The sequence below is a fragment of the Chrysoperla carnea genome, chromosome 3 (assembly GCF_905475395.1).
Source record: "Chrysoperla carnea chromosome 3, inChrCarn1.1, whole genome shotgun sequence".
NCBI lineage: Eukaryota > Metazoa > Arthropoda > Insecta > Neuroptera > Chrysopidae > Chrysoperla > Chrysoperla carnea.
Window position 1 is genome coordinate 92,940,317 of NC_058339.1, and position 24,814 is coordinate 92,965,130.

General features: G+C 31.3%; 3 protein-coding genes across 3 annotated transcripts; 2 read left to right on the forward strand and 1 right to left on the reverse strand.

Annotated features, from left to right (window-relative positions):
• The first annotated feature begins 782 nt into the window (after positions 1 to 782).
• On the forward strand, positions 783 to 13,054 carry LOC123296360 (gonadotropin-releasing hormone II receptor-like). The gene is made up of 9 exons (XM_044877822.1): positions 783 to 880; positions 1,506 to 1,809; positions 4,625 to 4,852; positions 5,709 to 5,913; positions 6,256 to 6,409; positions 9,782 to 9,978; positions 11,899 to 11,997; positions 12,622 to 12,716; positions 12,890 to 13,054. The coding sequence occupies exons 1-9, from the start codon at positions 783 to 785 to the stop codon at positions 13,052 to 13,054; spliced, it is 1,545 nt and encodes a 514-aa protein (XP_044733757.1).
• A 1,729-nt stretch (positions 13,055 to 14,783) lies between these two features.
• LOC123296827 (U4/U6 small nuclear ribonucleoprotein Prp31) lies at positions 14,784 to 16,658 on the reverse strand. Its single transcript, XM_044878492.1, has 4 exons — positions 16,051 to 16,658; positions 15,596 to 15,923; positions 15,221 to 15,511; positions 14,784 to 15,152 (listed from the first exon to the last, which is right to left on the reverse strand). Exons 1-4 carry the CDS (start codon positions 16,593 to 16,595, stop codon positions 14,823 to 14,825), a joined length of 1,494 nt encoding a protein of 497 aa, XP_044734427.1. The 5' UTR covers positions 16,596 to 16,658; the 3' UTR covers positions 14,784 to 14,822.
• Positions 16,659 to 17,954: 1,296 nt separating this feature from the next.
• On the forward strand, positions 17,955 to 24,634 carry LOC123296822 (E3 ubiquitin-protein ligase TRIM37-like). Its single transcript, XM_044878488.1, has 14 exons — positions 17,955 to 18,210; positions 19,236 to 19,498; positions 19,746 to 19,956; positions 20,145 to 20,461; positions 20,551 to 20,760; positions 20,899 to 21,078; positions 21,171 to 21,285; positions 21,356 to 21,540; positions 21,614 to 22,010; positions 22,075 to 22,189; positions 22,257 to 22,592; positions 22,784 to 23,118; positions 23,195 to 23,607; positions 24,375 to 24,634. The coding sequence occupies exons 1-14, from the start codon at positions 18,160 to 18,162 to the stop codon at positions 24,415 to 24,417; spliced, it is 3,171 nt and encodes a 1,056-aa protein (XP_044734423.1). The 5' UTR covers positions 17,955 to 18,159; the 3' UTR covers positions 24,418 to 24,634.
• Positions 24,635 to 24,814: the final 180 nt, after the last annotated feature.

The following is a 24,814-nucleotide window of genomic DNA, read 5'->3' on the forward strand; positions in this document are numbered from 1 at the left end:
CCAATAAGATCGGATCAAAATTGCCTGTGTTATTAAAAAAATCGAATTTTTGAACTTGATGACGTCATCAAAATTCAAAATATTTAATTTTGCTCTATTACATCGAAATTTTATCCAATTTTGATAAACAAAGTATGTAATCCTACTAAATTTGGGCCATACTTTTCAAATTTATGATCAAAATTAGCCTAGCACTAATAGGTTTCAAGAATGTGGAGGTATGGTTTCGGAATTAAGCACATAAGTGATAACTAGCGAAAAACTGACATCACAGCTGAAAAGAATGACCCAAAATTAGTGGGTTTCAAAAAAAATTCCAATAAGATCGGATCAAATTTGCTTGTGTTATTAAAAAAATCGAATTTTTTAACTTTATGGCGTCATTAGAATCCAAAATTTTTTGTTCACCTTATTCAGAAAGTAAAGAGGTCTGCACTCAATTAACGAACATCTTGTATAGCTTGATAAACACATTACCACTCCTTTTACGTAACGCAGTCGGGTAAAAAGCTTCCTAACAATAATTTTTTTTCTTTTCTTTTCAGACAATAATCAACTCCCGTTTTAAAAAAAGCATCAATCACAAGAATTCAATAATTCCAAATGAAATGAAACAAACGGTGAAATAAAACAACTTTAAAAAAATACAAAACTTTCAAAATGATGGATGTAACCTCAAACAATAATAACAGTTACATATACTTTGTATCGACACCATTGCCATCAACCAGTAAGTCAATAAGTTCAAATCGGAGAAATATAGAAATAGTGATCGAAAAAATATGTCTGATACCTTGTTGGATTTAGAATTATGCCTAGAAAAATGTATCGAAGGTGTGTCGCCAGATTTTAAGAAAAATATTCTTAAACAGGACGAAATGTCCAATCTCGGAAGTCTATCTTCATCTCTACACAAATACCAATTTGAATGTCCCGCTAATATACTTTATTTTATCGCCAATAGATGTCAGGAAGAGTCATATTCTGCAGTCAATGTTACAGTTTTCCTTGGAAATACGGATAAAAAAACATTTTCTAAAAAAGAAACCTACCTTGATCGATTTTTCTCCCCAAAAACCCTCTACATACTAATTTGCATGCAAATCGTTGGGGTCGTTACCGAGATTGCTGAATTTTTATTATGTTGGGAAGTTATTCGTGTGGTTCTCAAGAGTCGCACCAGACTCTTGAGGTCCATGGCTTGTTAAAAACGCTTTCGGAGTTTTTTCTAGATACATTCCGAATCTAACAAGCTATCACACGTATTTTTACGGCCACTAATTTCTTTATTTCCCTAATTTGAACTTTTTTGTTTGACTAGACTACAGTGAAGAACATGATCTACAATTATACAACTATACAAACAACTTAAATTTAACATCACCATTAAATGAACGAACTTTAAACAATAATATTAACAATAAATTAACAATAACAACAACTTTACAAACAATATTAGATACAAATATTAATAACAATAACAATAATAATAATACTAATTACAGTGTGGTTAATATACATTATTATGGAACATTATCGAATACCACATTTGCAACATCATCATCCGCTGCATGTTTTAATAATAATTGTTTAATTGAAAGTACATTACCACCAAATTTAGTGTTTAACGATAATTCTTTACGTACAGTGATTGTTTATAGTTTATTATTTATAATTGCTGCGGTTGGTAATTTAACGGTCTTTATAACATTATTTCGTTCACGTCATCGAAAATCACGTATTAATTTAATGATTACACATTTAGCTGTTGCTGATTTAATGGTTACTTTTATTATGATACCTTTAGAGGTAAGTGAAACTTATTTTTCCTATTATAGATAAGTCCATCAAAGTTAAAGATGTTACACACGTAATTTACTAAAACCTAGGCAACTTGAATTACGTATAAGTTATACATGTATAATAGTTTTCCATTATTTGACAAACACTTAACATTTACGTCATTCAAGTTGCCTAAGTACTAATTTTTTTAAGTGAATTTTAACATTGATCATTTTATTGAATTAAAAATTTATTGTTTATTAACAAATAGTAACATTTTCGCCACTAACTCATGCGTTACTAATAATATTTGACATCTAAGAAACACATTCCATTAGATTTTAGCATATTATTAATCTAATTATGTTAGCAGTTTTACTTAGGAGTTTTATAAATGCTTATAAAACTTTATAATATAATGATTTATTTAACAAAATGCAAATGTGACTGACACTACATGCAAAAGAAAGTCACGTTCGTCTATGCAGGATTTATGATTTCAAATTGTATCTGGGATCGGATTACATAAAAAAAAAAACTTATTCTAAAATGGTAAAATAAAAGATCCTTAGTAGGTTGGCCCCGCTAAAATAAAATCTGTGTACAATGATCAGAAGTTAAAAATTTTCATAATAAAATTAAAAAATAATAATAATATTAAAAATTTAATTTATAAAGAGCTGCTATTAAATAAAAATATTTTAAAATTTCGATAAAGAATTCCTGTCTGTATATGATAATCGAGCATTCCATTCATGTGTTTCACAAAAAATACATTAAAATATGTTTAATAAAAAATTATAGTTATTCTCTGATATTGTAACAAATACAAATTGAATAAATATTTGGCAAATATAATTTTATTTAGTACATAATTAAGGTATTTCTAACGACTTTAAGAGAGAACACGATTTCTCTAAAAAAATGAAAAGTAGTGTATTACTTCAGTAAATCTGTCAACACTACAACGAATACTATCATATATATCTCTCATATGTGTATACTGTGTACAAGCATCTCATAGTAACAGCATACAAAGTAAATTGAACAACGTTACTCATTGTACAATTTACTTTTGGATTAGACTAAATATTTGTCAAAAAGTAATCTTTGTTTATCATTTTTTTCGTTAACTAAACTGTCAATTACATCCTAAATAGGCTCAAAGAATCCCTAATTTGCTTATTTGCTGATGATAAGATGGCTTAAGAATGTCTTCTCTTTCAAGTGTCTTTGGACTTTTATCCAAAACCCAATAGTTAAGGAAATATAGGCACTATTAAATTTAACCAATAAAAAAAAGGCCTTGTTGAGCAAAGTATTTATTAATTAAAGTTGGCTGAGATATGCCTCAAAATAGCTGAGATATGCCACTTTTTACGATAATAATTTGTTTGTTTGTGAAACACTGGTGTAGACACCAGGCATATAAATACAGTCAAACCCCTGGGTAAATGAGAACTAGATAAGTGAGAAAACTCTATAAGTGAGAGTAATAGCCAGAACCCGTCATTTTAAGCTCCCAAAACCTCTATTAGCGAGAAATAGAAACCTCTGTAAGAGAAAGTCGTTTTTCCCTTATGGACCTCGGTAAGTGAGACTGCCACTTATCTATACCTCTATAAGCGACAGTCGAGCTTTATTTATTTATATTATTTAGGAGGAACCACAGCTACAATTTACTACATGCTTGCTGTGACTTGTTATTGCTGCGTACTTGTATTAGCGAGAAACTCAGGTTAGTGAGAAACCTCTATAAGCGAGAATGAGATTGTGCTTCCTTGAACTCTGGCTTATCCAGGTTTGACTGTATTTACTTAATCTTTACCTAAATATTCCAATTAATTTTAATTATAATTTGTTTATGTATTTGGTAGGAGGTACTTTAAATATTTATTTACTTAAATTAAAAATTTTTTAATCATATTTTGTTTGCTCAAGTCAACAATAAATTCTACCTTAATGAAAAATTTTTTAATTAATACGATTATGTGTTTAAACAAAAATAGTAAAATGCCGCTATATACGCTGTTCGCTTACTTTTCCAAACTACCAGGGGGTGATGTACCATCTCCTGAAACACACCAACTCCAGAAAATTATTGCCAGAACCACATATAATTAGAATAATCATCATATAATATTTATAATTTTAAATAAATTAAATTTTGTTTATCTTAAATTTTAATTGAATTTTTACCGCTCATGAACATAACTAGCTCGACACGTGCAGGAGTCTGCTCTCATAGTTCTGAAAAAGGCCAATCTTAGATGGAGGGAAGAACGTACTTGTGGTACTACAAGACAGATATGGTCACAATCGCAGGCGTTCGGAAGTTCTCATATCACTTCCAAGGGCCTCTGTTCGCAAAGTTGTTGCGGCTATCACAGGACAATGGTTGGGCGGCAAGCATGCTGAACGCTTAGGCCTGGCAGTGTATCACGACTACTGCAGGAGCTGTCACAGTGATGACGAGAAGGAGGTCAAAAGTCCTTAAATTAATATTAGGAGAACATGTATAAAAAATAGTAGTTATTTGTCTAGAGTATTAGGAGAGCATCTATTAAACCTAAGATGTTTGCCTAATAAACTTATTATTTAATGCGTTCTTTCCTTTTTTTTAATGCGTTCTTTCCTAAGCGGTACATTCTTAAACCGTGAGTATATTTTTCGCCAAAAATAGCCTCTCGCTGGCTTGAAAATGAAGGGTGAATCATGATTTGATAAAAGAGTAGGAAAGATAAGGGTAGGACAGAACAAAACTTGCTAGAGTAACAATATAATATAGAAGATATAAGATAACACTATAACCTATATTTTTTTTTTTTATTTTGTTCTATAGATTGGATGGCGAATCACCGTACAATGGATGGCTGGCAATGTAGCCTGTAAAATATTTGTATTTTTACGTGCATTTGGTTTATATTTAAGCAGTAATGTACTTGTATGCATTTCAATTGATAGATATTTTGCTGTATTGCATCCACTACGTGTTAGTGATGCTCGACGGCGTGGAAAAACTATGTTGAGTGTTGCATGGACCGTATCGTTGTTGTATGCGTTGCCACAGGTGAGCAGAGTTGTTTGTTATTCATTATAGACGAAGATATAAAAGTGTCTTATGGGTATATTTTCGAATATATTTTACATATAATATGATATGATTTTCGAATGGAGGGATGCTAAAATGTTATTGTAAACCGTCAGCGAGTTAAGCTCGCTACGCCACTGCGAACAAAGATCTATTTTCAACGTTTTAAATTTAAAAAACCTATAAATAATGAAGATGGAGTTCCGTGAGTAATCATTTCGAATCCAACGAACAATCACCCGTATTATTAAGATCATTATTTCTATAGTCAAGTCGTTAGTCAAAAATAAATCATGAAATTTGAAATGTAAAAATATACTTAAATATTCTGATTTCGAGTCATAAAAGCACATTTTTCTTTTAAAATTAACAATCGTATTTTTTAAACTGTATATCACGTGACCTAAAACGCAGGTAAGCCTTGCTGTGATGTCATATCGGTATGAGTCATAGACCATCAGTTAGTTCAGTGTAAACAGCTGGGTATAATATATCCATAGATAAGTATTTATATTTATTATAATCAGATGTCTATGAATATATCTGTTAAACTTATTTGTGTTATTTCGTATAGTGATACAAATATTACATCATCAAATTGGATGTCCGCGTTTTTGACAGTTTAAAAAAAGTTTAAAATTTAATTTAAGTTTTGGCAAGAAAGCGTGTGTATTTTTCCGAAATAAATTTTTGGTGGCTTTTTATTAGGAAAGTCAACATTTTAAGGTACTTTTTCAAAAATGTAGCCACTATGTAATATAGCCACTATGCGGTGATGAGTAAGCAAAGCTTGAACAAATCTTAATCTAGTTTTTTTCTTTTCTATTTTTTACAGATTTTTGTATTTAGTGTACAAAAACATCCACATTATCCGTCATTCGAACAATGTGTGACATTTGGTTTTTTCTCGTCAATGGTACAAGAGGCTGCATATAATTTGACATGCGTATTTGCAATGTATTTTATACCATTATTAATTATTAGCTTTGCATATTTAGCAATTTTATGTGAAATATGGAAAAAATCACGAGAGAGTAAAGGTAAAATTTATTTTATATATTTACTTCACAGTGCAGCTAATTCATTCGATATTCATTGCATGCAAAATAGAGCTAACATCAGAGGTTTAAAACAACCTAGGCTGCTTTTCCGACGCAGAAAACTTATTTTGCAACTAAAATTTGTTTACAAAAATATATCAATTAAAACTACAGTTTGGTCCACGAACGGATATAATTTTCGTAAAGTTTCCTTCAGGTTTTATCAGCTTTTTAACGCAACAACCCCTATTTTCTGTTTTTATTTATGTTGCTATTTGACCGAAGATTCGTTTGAATATATTCTAATAATGACTATTGTTATCTCACATTTATTATGTTTAGAATCAAATCGATGTCAAGAAAATGGTCATCTTCATTTAAGGCGTTCCGATATCTCAAATATTGAACGTGCTAGAAGTAGAACGCTGCGTATGACAGCTACGATAGTTGCTGCGTTTGTTCTATGTTGGACGCCGTATGTGGTCATGACACTATGGTAAGTAAACGCCTATTTTTTACGCTGTCTTTTCAATCACGTCAAATTTAAAAAACCCCTCACAAATTTTTCGGGTACTGAAGCCTAAACTCGCACTTGAAACATATATAAGAACACAGAGGAAGTGCTACATTTATATATTTATGTATGATGGTACGAAGGGGACATAGTTCCTACCGGATATTCCACGATAAAAAGAATATTTTAATTAAAAATTATTTTCAGAAAATTTCTTACTAAGTATCTATTTTTTCTTGAATTAAAAATGTTTCCAAGAAATATTAAATTGTAAATCTGAGGTTTGTGATCTGTCTTGTTTGCTTTATGAAAAAAATATTTTTTATTTGTGTGAATGGTAACCATGTAAACCTTTTTGATTCGATGATAATGACGCTGCGTTGAATGACGCCAACATATTTTATTTGTATATATTTTCATGATAAATGTTATAAATTTGTTTTATTTATAGTTTTCTCATTCAACGAGGAAATTATCTACCTTTTCCAATCTCTTTAAATAGAAATAAAATATATTATGTTGTTGTTGCTCTTATCATTAATATGTAGCACTCACTATACTCCAATCATCTTAGGGTTTCACAACGGAATCTAACGGAATAAGATGAATTTTTAAACAAACCTTTATTTTGATAGTACAAAAATGTTGTCTCAAAAGTCATACAGGGTCACGTGTGTGCGTCCTTAGATATTCAAGATCGAAGGTCGAGAAAATCAGTTTTTCATGACTATTTCGTTTCTTTTGCCTTCAATCGTATTAACATCTGTATATAATCGTAATTGAAATGAAAAGGACAATTTCGGAATAATTAGATTCAATGCGGAATAATTTCAGAGACTGAACGGAAGGAAAATGTTTGCTCTACAGTCAGATTCATAAAATACCTCGAAAATTACTCATTTAATGGTCAAATAAACACGATTTTTGTAATTTTCGGGTCAAAATTACCTTATAAACTTAGTTTTATCGAAATCGGAAACAAAAACTTTTTTTACACTTTTTGCAATTTGTAAAAATCGAAATAATCATAAAAAATTCAAAAAAACACAATTTTTGTAATTTTTGGTTGGGTTGGGTTGGGTTGGGTTGGGTTGGGTTGGGTTGGGTTAGGTTGGGTTAGGTTGGGTTAGGTTGGGTTAGGTTGGGTTGGGTTGGGTTGGGTTGGGTTTGGTTTAGGTTGGGTTGGGTTGGGTTGGGTTGGGTTGAGTGTGGGTGTGGGTGTGGGTGTGGGTGTGGGTGTGGGTGTGGTTGTGGGTGTGGGTGTGGGTGTGGGTGTGGGTGTGGGTGTGGGTGTGGGTTTTTTTTTCAATTTTATTGATCTGTATATATAAAAATCTATTGCTGTGCGTTAGTCTCGCTAAAACTCAAAAACGGCTGGACCGATTTTCAAAATTCTTTTTTTGTTTTGTTCGCTATAGTTCAGGGTTGGTTTAGAAAAACTAAACAGAGCTGATATTAGAGTCATCGTAGAGTTACTCACAGGGCATGATAACCTGAACAAGTTCCAACATCAGATTGGAAAAGATTATCTCCCGCGTGTGACAGATGCGGAGAAAATTCAGAAGAAACATCGATCCACTTTGGTCAGCGAAGAAAATGGTTTGATTTGGCCATAGTCGAACCAGAAGAAATTAAGAAACTTAGCGCTAGGCAAATCCGGGGTTTCAGTACATCAGTTGGTTTATAATAGCCACTGAAAAGCGTAGCGGGGATAGAGTGCAAGGGTCTATTTGGCGATGCTAGAGCATGGTCCGCTAACTTCCATACTCATACCCCATAGATGGAATTTGCCAATCACATTATTTTTCATAAACATTGGTTTGGCTGTTGATTTAGGTGCTTGCTCCAGGACTACCAGATGGAATAATTGGATACAAAAAGGGAATAATTTTGTAATTCTCTGTATTCAGCTTGTTTATTATAAAAGTTGAAGAGGATAAATTGTCTATAAACTTTATCTGAATAGCTTTTTTGTACGTTGAACCGTTTTTGACGAGGGCGCAGAAGATGGAGCGCTCAGCTTAAGTGAAAAAACCGTAAAATAGACAAGGTTAATCGTGCACCCTTATCTTTTTTGCGATTTCCCCCCTTAATTATTCATTAAATAGTAATTAAATAATTATTTAATACTTTATATTTATAAATATTGACCCAGCACTGAAGTACATTAAGCTGAGCGCTTCATTTTCTGCGCCCTCTATTTCGAAAACGGTTCAATTTACAAAAAAAGTTGATAGAAAATTTTATCCTTTACAACTTTTACCATAAATGTTAATACGATTGGAGGCAAAAGAAACGAGATCTTCACGAAAAACTTACTTTCGCGGCCTTTGTCCTTGAATATCTAAGGACGCGCACACTTGGCCATATATGTGACTTTTGAGACAACTTTCGTACTATCAAAATAAAGGTTTGTACAAAAAATTCAGCTTATTTCGTTAGATTCCGAGGTTGATCACTTTTTCTTGGCTAAGATGATCGGGCTATACGTTTGATAACGAACAACGAATGCAAATGATAATGCTTTTATATATGTTTAGAGCGAAAATTAAATTGTATACACATTCTATTTCTGATATTGAGAAAACTATACCCATTTTACAAAATCCATGAAAATGTATTAGTTATTTACGATACTAGTGGGTTAAATGCATTATTAACGTACCTACACGTGCGAAATTTGCAATCACACGTGTATCGTACAAAACTACGCCTCTAAAATGTGAAAATAAAGGGTATAGTTGGATAAATATACCGGATTTTAATAATGAATTCGAAAAACTTTTGGAAATGGCTTTTTTTTTTAATATGTTTCTTTTGTTGTAAAAAATACAGGAAAAAGAAGATTTCCCGTTCCGGGACGATCCGCGCGACCTTTTGCATCCGGTTTTTATTTCTACATTGTTTTCTTTGGTGACGTTTTCTTGAATATCTCTGCTACTATTGATCGGACTGAGACGAATAAAAAAAAGAATTATTTGTTTAGAATTTCTGCATCGAACCTCATATTTTCAACTTTCTCTGATAACTTTTTGAAAAATGAAGGTGTTGAGTTGCAATTCTGGAAAAAGATGTATAACTTAAGATCATAAAAAAGGGTGGTAAATTTGAGCGCGAAATATTACCTCAATTTTGAGAAAAACATGATAAATAAATATTTCTTTTCACCTACATTACCGACTTAGATTTCTGATAACTTGCTTAATTCACTCACAGATGGCGAGGCTATAATTTGCAATATACCTTAACTTCTCTATCATTATTTCATATGAAAAGTTTTCTTTTTAGGTATTTATTCCCCCAGGATATAAAGATTTCAAGTTTAAAATAAACTGGAAATAAATTTTGTTACAGGTACATGTTTGACCGTGAAAGTGCTTTGAAAGTGGACGCTGGATTACAAGATGCATTATTTATGATGGCTGTATCAAATAGTTGTATGAATCCATTAGTTTACGGTAGTTATGCAATGAATTTACGTCGAGAATGTTGTAATTTTTTATGCTGTAGTAGTCCACAAAATTCGACACCACAAAATCGTTATAGTGCAAGTAAGTTATAGTTCATTTTATTCCTTATAATATTTTACTTAAATCAGTCCGGTTGTTTGAGAAAATACGGTGAATCCTCCTAAATTTTTTTCTTCACGTCTCTGAATCATTAGTTCTCGAATAGAATTTATTGAAAATATAATTTGATAACGGGATCATTTTCTTTGCACACTTGTATATTATACTTATTATAAAACTTTTAAATAGAAACTCAATTAACTGAACAATATTCATATATAAAGTAAATTTCATCGTAAAATGGTTAAAATTTTATCATAATTGTTCCTGACATTATATATAAACTTCGTTAAAAATCGATTAAAAAAATATGAGAAAATTAAATTATTATTTTATTTGCATAATATCTGTATTTATATTAAAATTTATTTTTTTAATATCTGTAATAACTGTTGTTGAATAAAATTAATTAATAGGAAGCTGACTGGCTTGTCTATAATTAAGTAGAAATTTAATAAGTATAGTACTCATAAATTAATTATAAAAAAATATATTAAAATATATCTATAGAAAAAATCATTTTTGTGGCTGCAACAGTAATAACTGATGAACCCGTGACAGTAAAACTGTAATAATACTAATAATGGGGTTTAACCTCCGTTTCTCTGACATATACGCCTGTAACAGAGGCCACCCACAAACCTATTTGTTAATCTTTATTTATTTAATTACAAACATATTTACAATTACATTTTGATGTGGGTGGAGTCGGTTACTTTGTTCTTATTCAAGCGACGACAATCTGATCAATTCTGCACTCCCATCAATTATAAATTGTTCACACTGCCGCTGCCTGGATTCGAACCCGCAACCTAAGGCTAAATGGACAAACAACTAAAGGCAAACGCCTTAGACCGCTCGGCCATTTAGGCTCTCTACTTTCGAAATATTTCAGTGTGACATCTCAAAACTTGAGCAAAATATCTGTCACACCAGTAAAAAATAAACAAATCTTGGAAAAAAATATTTGTGTCAGGATAAACCTTGGCACATCTAGTCCTAGATAAATATTATTGATTCATATGTATAATTTTGAAATCCATGTAAGTGCAGTTTTACTGTGACGGGCTCTAGGGCTAGATAAATGTTCGTAATTTATTTTCTTGCTAGTAATTTCATCTCAATCTATAAACTCGTTATGCAGTAATAAATTAAAACCATAGATAAAAGATTTATTTATACTGATTGATTAAAACATTGCAACTAGAAAATACTGGCATCTAATACTAGCATCCATAATAAAAGTTAAGTAAAGACAATTATTTATTAAGAAAATTTTCTGGAATTTTCGTTTTCATTGTAAACTAAACAAAAAAATGTTTAAATAACTGGCGTAAATTATTTTGGCTTCATGACACCCTACATATATACAAGTTGGGGTTCCTGTTTTGATATCAGATTGGACTTAAGTTCTTCGGGTTTCTTGAATATGCAATTTAGACCCTAAACGGTAGAGATAGAATAATACTTGATCCTAATAAAAAAATTAACGTTTTTCATATAATCCACTTTTTCGAGATTCGTTAGCTGTTAGAAGAAATGCTACTTAAAAATATGGCATTTATTCATTTAATCGAAAGAAAACACGCTAACTACCTACGGAAAAATCCTTTTGCCAAAAACTTTTACCAACAATTATCGATAAACTTTAAGCGTATTTTCTTTCGATTAAATGCAATAATGACATATTTTTAAGTCTCATTTCCACCGAAAGCTAACGATTTTCCTCAAAATTGATGCACTTTTCCGTCTTGTACATTTGCATTCAGTACGTAACTCCTGTAATGTAGTGCATTGTGGACAAGAGTAACTAGCTTCTATTTGACCTGTGGTATGTTAAAAAGTAGTTAGAATGAACTAAAATAAAATAGTAAATGAAACTAGTTTTTATTATGGTTTCAGATTATAATTTACCAAATACTGTGATTGTTCAAAATGAAAATGGAGACCAGAGAAGTGTCTACAGACGCCTAGTTAAATACATTTCCTCTTTGCGAAAAGGTAGGGATTTTACTTACTAATATTCATCCATTTCACAACACTCAGTGATATACCTAATCCATTTATTGAAAAACTTTATTCTGTATATTTTCATCTCGGCGTATTCGTTAACACGAGCTTTTAGTCGTTAACGAGGCACAGTTGATAATATCCTTCCATAGTAAAAGAGGAAGTAAGATAGTCTCTCTCTGGAATCCGCCACAGTATTTTTAACAAAAGTCTAAAAGAAAATCACTTAGAAAATGTGAGAAATAATTGCGAGAAATATGAATGTATTTTTTGTGTTAACTTAAAAAAATATCATAAACAATGTATTAAAATTTTTATAAGGAAGGAGCCACGAAGCCAAAAAATTTTACACCTATTTTTTTAACATTTTTTTTAGTTTACATTAAATTCGAGAACATATACATATTTATTTTTGCCCATACATTCATATAAATGTTTCTATTCATACATAAACATTTCTTTCTACCTACATTACCGACTAAGGTTTCTGATAAGTTATTTAATTCACTTACAGATGGCGAAACTCTAGTTCGCAATATACCTCAAGTAGATTCAGAAAAGATATGCTATGACAGTTAATTGAAATTACAAATATACATTTTTATTATTTTCCAGGTGTAGCATCGGGAATAACGCGAAGTACAGGTACTTTACATGTCACAAACGCCAAAAATTCACCGGAATCAGCCATTATTGTGGAACTACCGAAGGTAAAGAAATTACAATTCTTTCGATCCCGTTCATATTCATAGTAGTGTAAGAAAAGAATATAGAATCAGGTTCGACTAATCAGGTTCGAGGATGAAATTCTAGGGTCGCTGAATTCGAATCTGACCATAAAACTTTTTTAAATGATTTAATACAAAATTTTTTTCAATTCCAGAGTTCACCTGTGTTTAATAAGAAATCTGAAGAACAAGATTATGAATTAACATCATTCATATCAGAACCTGTTATGGGCTCATCAATACGCACGTTCTTCTCCAGTGATCCAACAGGAAGGCATATAAGTATATTCCTGTCCAGATCAACAAACAATTTTACATAAATAAAGATAATTATATAATACAGAATAAATAAAAAATTATTAATATCTAGTTTTATTTATTTTAATTATAATTGCACTCCCAAGTAAGCACCCGGTCTATAGGATGTTAGTAGCGTTGCCACAGACATAGAAAATGGACTGAACGTTCCTATTTAACTTTACAGTAAATAAATCTACGCAGAAAGAGACTGGTATTGGCCATCTTGCGGACAATTTCTTGAAGATATTGCTTCGTTCATTCCATAGATTGTTTATATAACCTCTTGGTCTATTCCCTATGTCTGTGAGCGTGACTACCGGCAATTTCAAAAATAAACACCTTGTCAATAGATGGAAAGGCACTTGCTTTAAATGTAATTTAAGAAATTATCAAAAGATGGTGACACTTGCTTAAATGATAAGTTTGAGAAACGCTAGATGGTGACACTTACTTAAAATATAAGTTTTAAAATATGATTTAAGAAATTAACGCCAGATGTCAACACTTTGCTTAAAATCATATATATTATTTCTTTCTCCTATTTTTCCTAAGCGGTATATTTTTATACCGTTAGTCTATTTTCCGTCACTTTTCGTCAATTTCGAATGTATTATAATCGAAATATAAAACACCATTTTTTCCCACATGACTAATTTTATTTAATTGATTTTCTAATCTTCTAAAAAAGGCACAAAGCAGCTTATTCTATACAGCTTGGTTTCTGACAATTCTTGGCAAAATTGTAGCACATTTTACTTTTTTAGGGATAATCAGAAACTAGTCCTTATCAGAGTAATTAGACAATGTTGAGTTCGATGTTTTTACGCCAAAATTACCCACTAAAAGCGTTGGCGTCGATTTGATTGTCCTTACCATGACTATGCACCTAACGGATATGGGCATCTTTTTCAGATATACCATTTTAGATTTTAGAATGGCTTAAATTCAAAAATAAACAAATAGTAACATTCAAAAGTTTGTATTTCTTAAATTGAATAAAACTAATTCAATAATTTGATTGGTTATTTGATAAATATGTGGAAAATATGGTATTTTTTAATATTTTGGTTCATTTTATTCATTGTAATATTTTATTTTGTGTTTAAACTGTTATCTTATACACTTGGTGATGTTCCTCACTTCAGGTTGTGAATTTTACACTACTGGTATAAAAAGTTCCTCACTTCAAGTTGTGAACATTGGCTTTAAATATGAGAGCGCCCTTCTATGTGTATTTCTGTGTTATTTCGTATAAGTGTGAGAGCGCCTTTAGACGTTTGGTGCACAAACCATGGAGGTTATAAAGAAGGAGAACGATCGCTACGCGTTAAGCAATAGTACATTTTCGGTTTTCTGCTGTTCGGTTCGTCTATCTGTCAACACAATAGCTCAAAAATGAATAAAAGAAATCAGCTGAAATTTTTACAGCATGCTTTGGACATAAAATGTGAGGTCGAGTTCGTAAATGAGCAACATAGGCCGGACCAACCCATCTTGTAAATGTTAATGAATTTATTTTTGTTTTATATTTTGAGTTTTTAAAAAAGATTGGTTATTCCTTTAAAGCGTGAAATTTTGTGAAGGTAACAAAAGAAATATTTTAAAATAAGCATTACAGAATCTCCCAATCGGGGTGATTGTGTTCTGAAGGGTTAAATGACTGTGATATTTAGCATTTTAGTGTTTTGACTAATTGGAGAACTTTAGAAAAATATCATAATACGGGCAAGAAAATAAATAAATAAAATAATATTTTTATAATTTTATTAATTAAATAAATTTAAATTGCTAAGTTTTCTCAATCTTTAAGAATCCGGATGTATTTGAAAAATATTTTGCATTGGCTTCATTGACTTTCTTCTCTGCCGCTTGTGGATTTACAATTTCTAAGCCTTGTAACGGTGTAAAGGCAACACTTGAAGCGGTACCAGACACTTGTTTCTTAACAGTAGTGCTACCACCCCATTGATTAGCTTTTTGTAAATTCTTTTGCAATGTTTTCGATATTCGAACTTTAGTTTTTTCATCAATTTGTGGTAATCGAATACGACCAGTGCCTGCTTTACCAATTGTTCCACGTGTATATCCTAGGTCCTCTTGATACGCATCATCTTCAATCTAAAAATCAAATTCAAAAAATTTAGGTGGAATTCTGGCATTTTTCGACTTCTGAAATGACAACTTACATCAGCGAAATTCAATCGATTAGCATTTTTTCTAAATTCCGTCATAGCATAACGTTCTTTCATCTTTCGTACACGTTTACCACCTCGCTTCTTTCGACTTGCTTCGATTGGTTTTGGTAATGGTTTAACAAATTTAACTGGCGGTGGTTCTTGTAATTTATCTAATTTCTTTTCAATTTCGTCACGTAACATTTGTCCAATTTGTCCATCGCTACTCTCGTGACACGCATCCACACGGGCTGCTAACACACTTTTTGTTGCAACTAAACGTGCAGCTTTTCGACGTAAATCCTATATTACAAAAAGAATAATACATGTTCGAAAGTCATTCCTGTTCAAAGTTATTTTTCGGGACTCTTTAAATTGAGTACTTACCGGAGGAGTATCTTGAACAATCTGTGAATAATATATAAATCCGGTGTGTGGAAGCATTGTGACTTGAGAGAATCCCGATAAAGTTTTCTTCTGTTGGCCCAGAACTAAAACATTACATGCAGGCATTTTCGATAGTTTCGTTAAACCACCTGCAACACCCATTATTTTCGCTGCGGTTGATGCTCCAACAATTATTGATAAATTCGGTGCAATAAAAGCCATACGACTTTCTACATATTCATAAATTTTCTGTTTATAATTATTTAATTCAATCGCCATATTACATGCTTCATCCAATTGTTCCTTTTCGGCATCACTCAAATTTACTCTGCAAAAGAATACACAAATATTTACAAAATTTAAAAGACCCCAACAAATTTTTCAGCTACGGAACCCTAAATTCGCACTTGAAATATAGCTAAGAACATGGGGGGGGGGGGTTAAAAATAACTTACCCTTGAGTCGTTGATGCTGTAACTGATACAACCATAATTGTAGCCTGCGTTAAAAACTTCTGTAAAATTTCATTATTTTTCGCTTGATCTAAATCATTTCCTAACTCTTTAACCGTCATCATGTAATCCATCGGTGCCATAACCAACGATTCCAGTTCAGGAAAACGTTTCTGATATTTATCACGTGCAAATCGATGTATAGTCATTATTTCGGTATCGATATCCACAGCAATATTATTCGCTTCAACAATTAATTGATATTCGGGATCTGCTTCAACCGGTCCAATTATTTCCACAGATTTACGTGGCTTCCGACTGTACAATTCAATTTGTTTGATTATTTTTGATAAACGATTTGAATCCCTTAGCGTTGCTATTTGTCGAATCGATGATATTTTAACATCTTTGATATCGACTTCCATCGGTACAATTGTATTTGGTATAACATCCTGGATTTCTTCAGTTTTTATTTCTTCTTTGATTTGTGGTAAATCATCATTATCATTTTCTTCTAAGTCTGCTAATAATTCATCAGCCAAAGACATTTTAAAATGTTTTTAAGTATTTGAATCTTCAAATAAATACTTCAAACTTTAATAAATAATAACGTATTTAGTCATAACCTTATTTTTGGAATGACAGTCTGTGCCATGGAGGTTATAAAGGCGGAGAACGATCGCTATAGAAAATATTGTCCTTAAAATATGGACAAAATAAGTGAGGCGCTGGGATCGCTAAGTTGTCTCATTAAAAGTGGGCTGTTGTGCGCTTATTTCAAATGATCTATCAACGTTTAAATAATATCATTCAAAGGAAAGAAAAAGAAGAAAATAATGAAATTATTGTTAATTATTATTATTATTATTTACTAATGAATAAATTATCTATTCTACTTTATAAATTTGAATGGTACTAACTTCATCTACTTGTACTCATAAACAGCTAACTTCGCAGATACTACTTACCGACGACAGCGCGGCTGGTGGATGAAAAATGAACTATAAATTCTACAAATTTTAACACGTAGCGATCGTTCTCCTTCTTTATAACCTTCAAGGTTTGTGCACCAAATGTCTAAAGGCGCTCTCACATTTATAAGAAATAATACAGAAATACACATAGAAAGCCGTTCTCATATTTAAAGCCAGTGTTCACAACTTGAAGTGAGGAACTTTTCGTACCAGTAGTGTAAAATTCACAATCTGAAGTGAGGAACATCACCAAATGTATAAGATAACAGTTTAAAGACAGAATAAAATATTACTATGAATAAAATGAACCAAAATATTAAAAAATACCATATTTTCCACATATTTATCAAATAACCAATCAAATTATTGAATTAGTTTTATTCAATTTAAGAAATACAAACTTTTAAATTTTACTATTTGTTTATTTTTGAATTTAAGCCATTCTAAAATCTAAAATGGTGTATCTGAAAAAGATGTCCATATCTGTTAGGTGCGTAGTCATGGTAGGGACAATCAAATCGACGCCAGCTGCTATTCTACTTTATTTTATCTATACTACTTTATAAAATTTGAATAGTACTAACTTCATCTACTTGTACTCATAAACAGCTAGATACGCAGATACTACTTATCGATGACAGCGCGGATGGTGGCTGAAAAATAAACTATAAATTATACAAATTTTCAGTGCGTAGCGATTGTTCTCCTTCGGTCTAACCTCCATGCTTAGAATCATAAATAAAAAACCAAATTTCTAATTTCTGATTTTCGGTTTACATTTAGAATATATCGATAAAGAAAATAATCTTCTAGTATGTATCTGTATTCTTTGATCAGAGTTTCTTTTCATTCAATATAGATGGCATTTAAACCATTTATTGTTTATTTTTGCTTGAACATTTGAGATTCAGTCAGTTTCGCTGTCATTTGTACAATCATTTTAATACATTCACGCATACGACAGACAATACAATACAATGGTGATTGTGATGAAAATAATGAAAAAAATGATCAACATATTTAATTAAAATTAACATTTTATTTGTACCATTTTATATTAAAAACGAAATCAATGCAGATCAATTAAAATTTATTTGTTTTATTTCATTTGTCAAGAACAAATAATATTCAATATAAAATGGCATCTAGGGATAAAGGAGGAAATAGGACCGATGACCATAGTGTTGAGGTGAGTAACCTTCTTATAATATTATTATTATAAATAATATGATCAGATTTTTTATTTATCTTGTATTAAATATTTAATTTAATTTATATCATATCACGTACAAAATGAATTAAATCATTTAAAAATATTTCAATTATTTGTATGTTGACCTCGAATTGCATTTATAAACAATTTTATTGAAAACATGCAATACATGTGAACATAATTAAAATACAATAGAATCGAACAATATGATTAATAAATAAGAAAATCAAATATTTCTGATACTTCTGATTAATTAAATTGATTGTAAACTGTTCTGTTGTTGGCTGTCATAGAAAATGAATGTTGTTATTTCGTAACAATTGCTAGCTTGCTTGCCTGCTTGGGGGTTGTAAATTGAAATGAAGTTTTCAAATATAATAAAATTCAACATTATAACGTGTCCCATGTAATTTTTTTCAATTTTTGTTCAATTACTAAATTTCTTGTTTGAAAAAATAAAAACAGTAAAATTATATTAAATAAAAAATGAATGTAATGTCACCAAACATGTGTCCTGAAACTGTAAGTATTCCCTCCCCTTGTACTTGTATCTACGACCCTACGAGACTATGTATTTAATAGGGTATTCCACTATTTTTGAAAAAATACTTCAAAACGTTGATTTTGCTAATAAAAAGCCACCAAAAATTTATTTCGGAAAAATATACACGCTTTCTTGCCAAAAACTTAAATTTAAATTTAAACCCTTTTTTAAACTGTCAAAAAAGCACCCAATTTGATGACATAATATGGGTATCACTATACGAAATAACACAAATAAGTTTGACAGATATATTCATAGACATCTGATTATAATAAATATAAATTCTTATTATCTATGTATATATTATACCCAGCTATCTACACTGAACTAACTCATGGTCTATGACTCATACCGCTATGACATCACAGCAAATTACCCCTAAAAAGGAGGGGACGCGCTTATGACAGACGAACATGCCAGAATGAAATTAAAATAAAGAATTTGTTAAAATTTGCAGACTCTGGCAGAAGTATTTCGATGTTTCATTTGTATGGAAAAACTTCGTGATGCTCATTTGTGTCCACATTGTTCAAAATTATGCTGTTATGTTTGTATTCGACGTTGGCTAACTGAACAACGATCACAATGTCCTCATTGTCGTGCTGCCCTTCATCTTCATGAATTGGTCAATTGTCGTTGGGTGGAAGAAGTCACACAACAACTTGACACCTTACAAGCCGTTTCAAATAATTCAAGTCGTGATGAAGCTGACCGAGATCGGTAAGTAATCAATTATAATTGAGTTGTTTTTCATTTCAATTCTTTATCATAAATAATAATGAAATATAAAAAGGAATTCATAGATTACAAACTTTTAAGTATTGCTAGAAAAAGAGAATATTGATATTCTACCGGGTCCTAACTCATAATGGTTTGTATTTGAGACCGTATGATGTAAAATTTCTATAAAAGTAAACGAAACGCTCGGTAGTTTGACTTGAAATGTGACGTTTGATATGAATTTCAGATGTTCAACTCATCATGAAAAATTATCTGTATATTGTTGGACTTGTCGCTGTTGTATCTGTCATCAGTGTGCTTTATGGGGTGGTACTCATTCAGGGCACACTTTTAAACCATTGGAAGAAGTTTACGAACAACATATCACACAAATCAAGGATGAAGTAGCTCAACTTAGACGACGTTTAATGGAATTAATTAGTATTGTTCAAGAAGTGGTACGTATCTTTTATAAATGTGAAAGTAAGGATGTTTGTTTGTTTGTTACGCTTTCACGCAAAAACTACCGAACGGATTTGAATGAAACTACAACAATATAACGGAGGGGTCGTCAAGTGATTTAAAGATCAAAGAGAAATTGTTGGAGAAATACTTAACTGTAGGTAATTGAGGTAATTGATTTCAGGAACGGAATGTTGAATCGGTGCGTGCAGCGAAAGATGAACGAGTTCGTGAAATTCGAAATGCTGTTGAATTAATGATCGCTCGTTTAGATTCACAATTGAAAACAAAACTATTCACATTAATGGGACAGAAGAACTCGTTAACCCAAGAAACTGAACAATTAGAGCATTTACTTCAAGAAATTGAGCATCAACTGCATACATGTACAAGATCGGAATTGATCACGAAAAGTGCTGATTTGTCTCGAATGATACACGCTGTCAGGAAAAAACCTATGGCTAGTTTTGTTACTGCTCCAGTTCCTGCTGATTTCCATAGGTATGTCTTCCATACAAGCTGACGATTGAGGCTCTCAAGCCTTTTTTTTGCTGACCACCTCAATTGTGATAATATTTTTGAATTTACAGTGAAATCGTGCCAGGATACGATAGCAGTATGTTTGTTTTACAAAAGTTTAGTGTATTACAAGCAAAAGCAGATCCAGTCTACTCACATCCATTACATGCGAATGGTTTATGTTGGCGATTAAAAGTATATCCAGATGGCAATGGTGTAGTTCGTGGCAATTATCTATCTGTCTTTTTAGAGCTCAGTGCTGGCATGATGGAGACATCCAAGTAACTATTTTTATTTTATTTACTTTTATTTTTGAAGTATAACTTCTTTAGCCATGCTGGACTTGGGGAAGAAAACACCTCTCAAATCTAAGATAATCGAAGTAAAGTTATTATTTTTTTGTTTGTTAATTTTTCTAGATATGAATATCGTGTAGAAATGATTCATCAAAATTCACGAGATACTTCCAAAAATATTGTACGAGAATTTGCTTCTGATTTTGAAGTTGGTGAATGTTGGGGATACAATCGTTTCTTTCGATTAGATTTATTAGCTACCGAAGGTTATCTAGATACACAAAATGATGCGTTATTTTTAAAGTAAGTTACAAAAGATTGATTTATTGTAAAAAGGTCTATTTATCGAGATAAAATTTATGCCTTTTTTACTTTTTTTTGTATATTTTGTATAGATTCCAAGTACGACCTCCAACTTTCTATCAACGTTGCAGAGATCAACAATGGTATATAAATCAATTACAATCAATGCAAGCACAATATTTAAATCAAATTAATGAATTAAAAGATGTAAGAATTAAATTCTAAGTTATCGACAATCACTTCTAAATCATCAAGTTAATATATTATGTTGTTACAGAGGTTAGCAGTTGAAATGTCTAGAAATACTGTATCTGCAACACTTGGAAATAGTTCCTCAAATCAAGCTATCATAGTTAATCACGTGATGCCTGCTCCTCCACCTCCTTCGTTAAGTGGTGTATGTGATATGATGGATAGATCACATCAGAATAGGATTATTGATTCTGTACCACAATCAAATAGGTAAGTTCCATCAAGACTTCCAAGATTGGAGTAAGATAAGAATATTGAACAAGTATTTGAATAATATTAATAGATCTAATGGTAATCATTCAATAAATCAACTAACTAATCAACCATCACCGTCCAGTGTATCAATTGGTACAGTTCCTGTGTTAGATATCCATCAAACAGAATCAATATCCACCATATCATCAGCATCAGCATCCTCAACAACTAGTCAACCTACTAAATCAATTATAAGCACTGGAGCTGCTGGTACTAACACTGGTGGTACTGCAAGAGTTCTATCATCCACCACAATAATTACGAATACGAACAGTGGACATGGTGGACATGGAGGTCAAGCTCATAGTAGTCGAGAAGCTATACGTGAACCAAATCGTACACCTAGCATACAAACATCATTATCAAGTCCTGATCTATTAATGACACTTGCTCTTAACATGGGCATTAGTAGCAGTGACAGTGGGGTATGTTGTTGACTAATAAATACAGTGAAACTTGGTTAAATGAGACATTTGGTGATTGTTTTAGGATTTAAGTGAACATGAAGGATCCATTGATGAATGTGAACATCATGAAGCGAACGTAGGAATATTGGATGAAAATTCAAACGATGAAAATGATGTGGATGATGAAACTATGTCAGGTCAGCTCAACAATCATTCAAAATTCTAACAATTACTAACAATTGTATATTCATTAATAATTTTCAGGTGAAAATGATGTCGAATATGCAGAATTTTCGATGGCACAACGTTTATTATTAAATAATGGAAGTAATCATGCTAGTGAAACATCACATGCTGCTGCACATAATACATTGGGTCAAGATCAAAGAGATCGTACAAGTAATAATAGTGGAAGTGTTGGTGGAATCCATCATCATGGAACAAACAACAGATCACGACCTAGCACGGCTGGTGAGAGTTTAGATGATGAAATCATGTTGTTGCATTTATTTGAAATGCATGATCGTAACAACAGCAATACAAATTTATCAGATTCGAGTACATCTTGGATAAGTGCTTCACCTCATGCTCCTAACTCAAGTCAGTAACTCTAATTATACACACACACACACACACTCCATTCTTTTGATTTTGGCTACGTTTTTATTGTTTTTTTTTTTTTTTTTTTTCAAAGTTATTTAATGTTTACATACCGACAAAAAAGTTGGCGCACCCTGTACTAAAAATAGAACTATTTATTTGAGTAATAAAACAATTTTTCTGTATTGTAGGTAATAGTTCCCGTTCCAGCAGTCAAGTGAATGGAAATAATTGTGATTTAAGTGAAATTTTTGACAATTTTCATTTTGATATGATGATATCACCGCAAGCGGAAAACGTTCGACTAACAAAGTCAACCAGAGAAAAACCCACATCAGACACATCAATTAAAACACGTAACAATCTGGTTGGATCTGGTATACCGCGTGCAATTCGACGAACTGGCCCCTACACGATATCAGCGTTAACGCAAGACGACATGATGTTCCAACCATCATCGTCTCAAAACAAAACACCACAACATCAATGGAACGATCCTTCAAATGGTTCATCTTCAAAACGACCGGTAATACAGGCAGGCATACAAAATTGATAACTGATATTAATTATAAAATTTGATAAAATGTTAATATTTTTTCAAGGACAAATTAACACCGTTTGAAACATTTTTGGATACTTTACAATTTTCACCATTATTAACGGAAAAGTGTCGTACAAATCGATTGAACATAGCAGCAAGCACAAGTGCAAGTAATCATCATCAAGCAGCACAAGTACAACAAGCATCTAATTCTTCTGGTGGTGGTGGTGTTCGTGATCGTGATAGAACACCGTCACCACCTAGAATAGCACCATCACCATGTCCACAACCTCATTCAGACGGTTCAACCGTATTCAGTTGGACACCAGCTTTACTTGGAAGGAAACAACCTTCAAAACAACAACATGGAACTGTTGTTACACCACCAACAACAACAAATAATAACAATCTAAATAACTTGGTAACTGATGCAGTTAACAATCAACCTGAGAAAGATAAAAAGAGTGACGATAGGTATGTATTTATCTCTGTCTAATCCATTATTCTTGTATTTTTAATCATATTCCACTAAATGCAACGGAATCAGGGCCGAAATAACAAGACCGTGCCTCTTAGGCAATAAAATCCTAACCCTAAGATGATTGGGGAGTATGCAAGTTTTTAACGTTTAGTGGAATATTATTTAACAGTTAATATTTACTTTAAAAAAAAACTGTTTTGCTTTTTTCTTATAGTTTTGAAATTTTGCCATATTATGTAAAGTTATTTGGTTTCGCCCTTAAATTTGTATTTTTCAGTAATTTTGATTTTGTTCAATAATAAAAAACATGTAAATAAGAAAATTAGATTAGACTAGAATTCTTTTTTATTCTAGTTAAAGTTTTATTTAATTCTACCCCAAATTAGAATTCGAACTCTACATGCTTAATGAAACTACGAAATAATGTTGAATTAAACTGCTTTCGATTGCTTTCATTTTTAATAACTTACTAACTACTTGTTTAATAATTTATTTATTTTTATTTATAACAAACTCAATGTAATTCAAATTATTAAAAAAATTCAACCTTTCAGCATCGCCTTTTTATTGTTCTCATAAGTCTGGGTATTGTACATCTTTTGTCTTTTCATTCAATGAAAAAATCAGCTGAGTCTAATAAATATAGTTTAGATTTTTTTTTTACTCGTGGCGCTGACATCTTAGCGTTCAAATCCGATACTGTATCTAAATACTATCTTTGTAATTGTAATGTTTTAATAAAATATGAAAATTTTTACAGGCCAACAAATAACCATGACCAAGGCTCATCGTCGTCTGCATAAAATGTTTAAATTAAAATAAAGTAAAATAAATTGTATGATAATTAATTAATTATATATTTAATGATTAAAAAGTATTTCTTTGTGACATAAAACAGTGTAGACATTAAATTTGTTTGCACTGTGTGTGAATTAATTTAAAAATTAAATTCAATTGAATTACATGAATAAAAATAAATATAAAAATATTGATCGTACTGCCAATCATATCGAATTAAATCTCATCTAATTTAAAAAATAATTCATAATTAATTGTCTTTCATATTGATCTTCAGATAATGACCTGATTTGATTTGATCTGATCTGATCTGACTCCTTTTTTTAATTTGATCTGAATAAATAATTAAAATTAAATATTGAATATAATTAATATGTGATATATAGTTATTTTTATTTATTA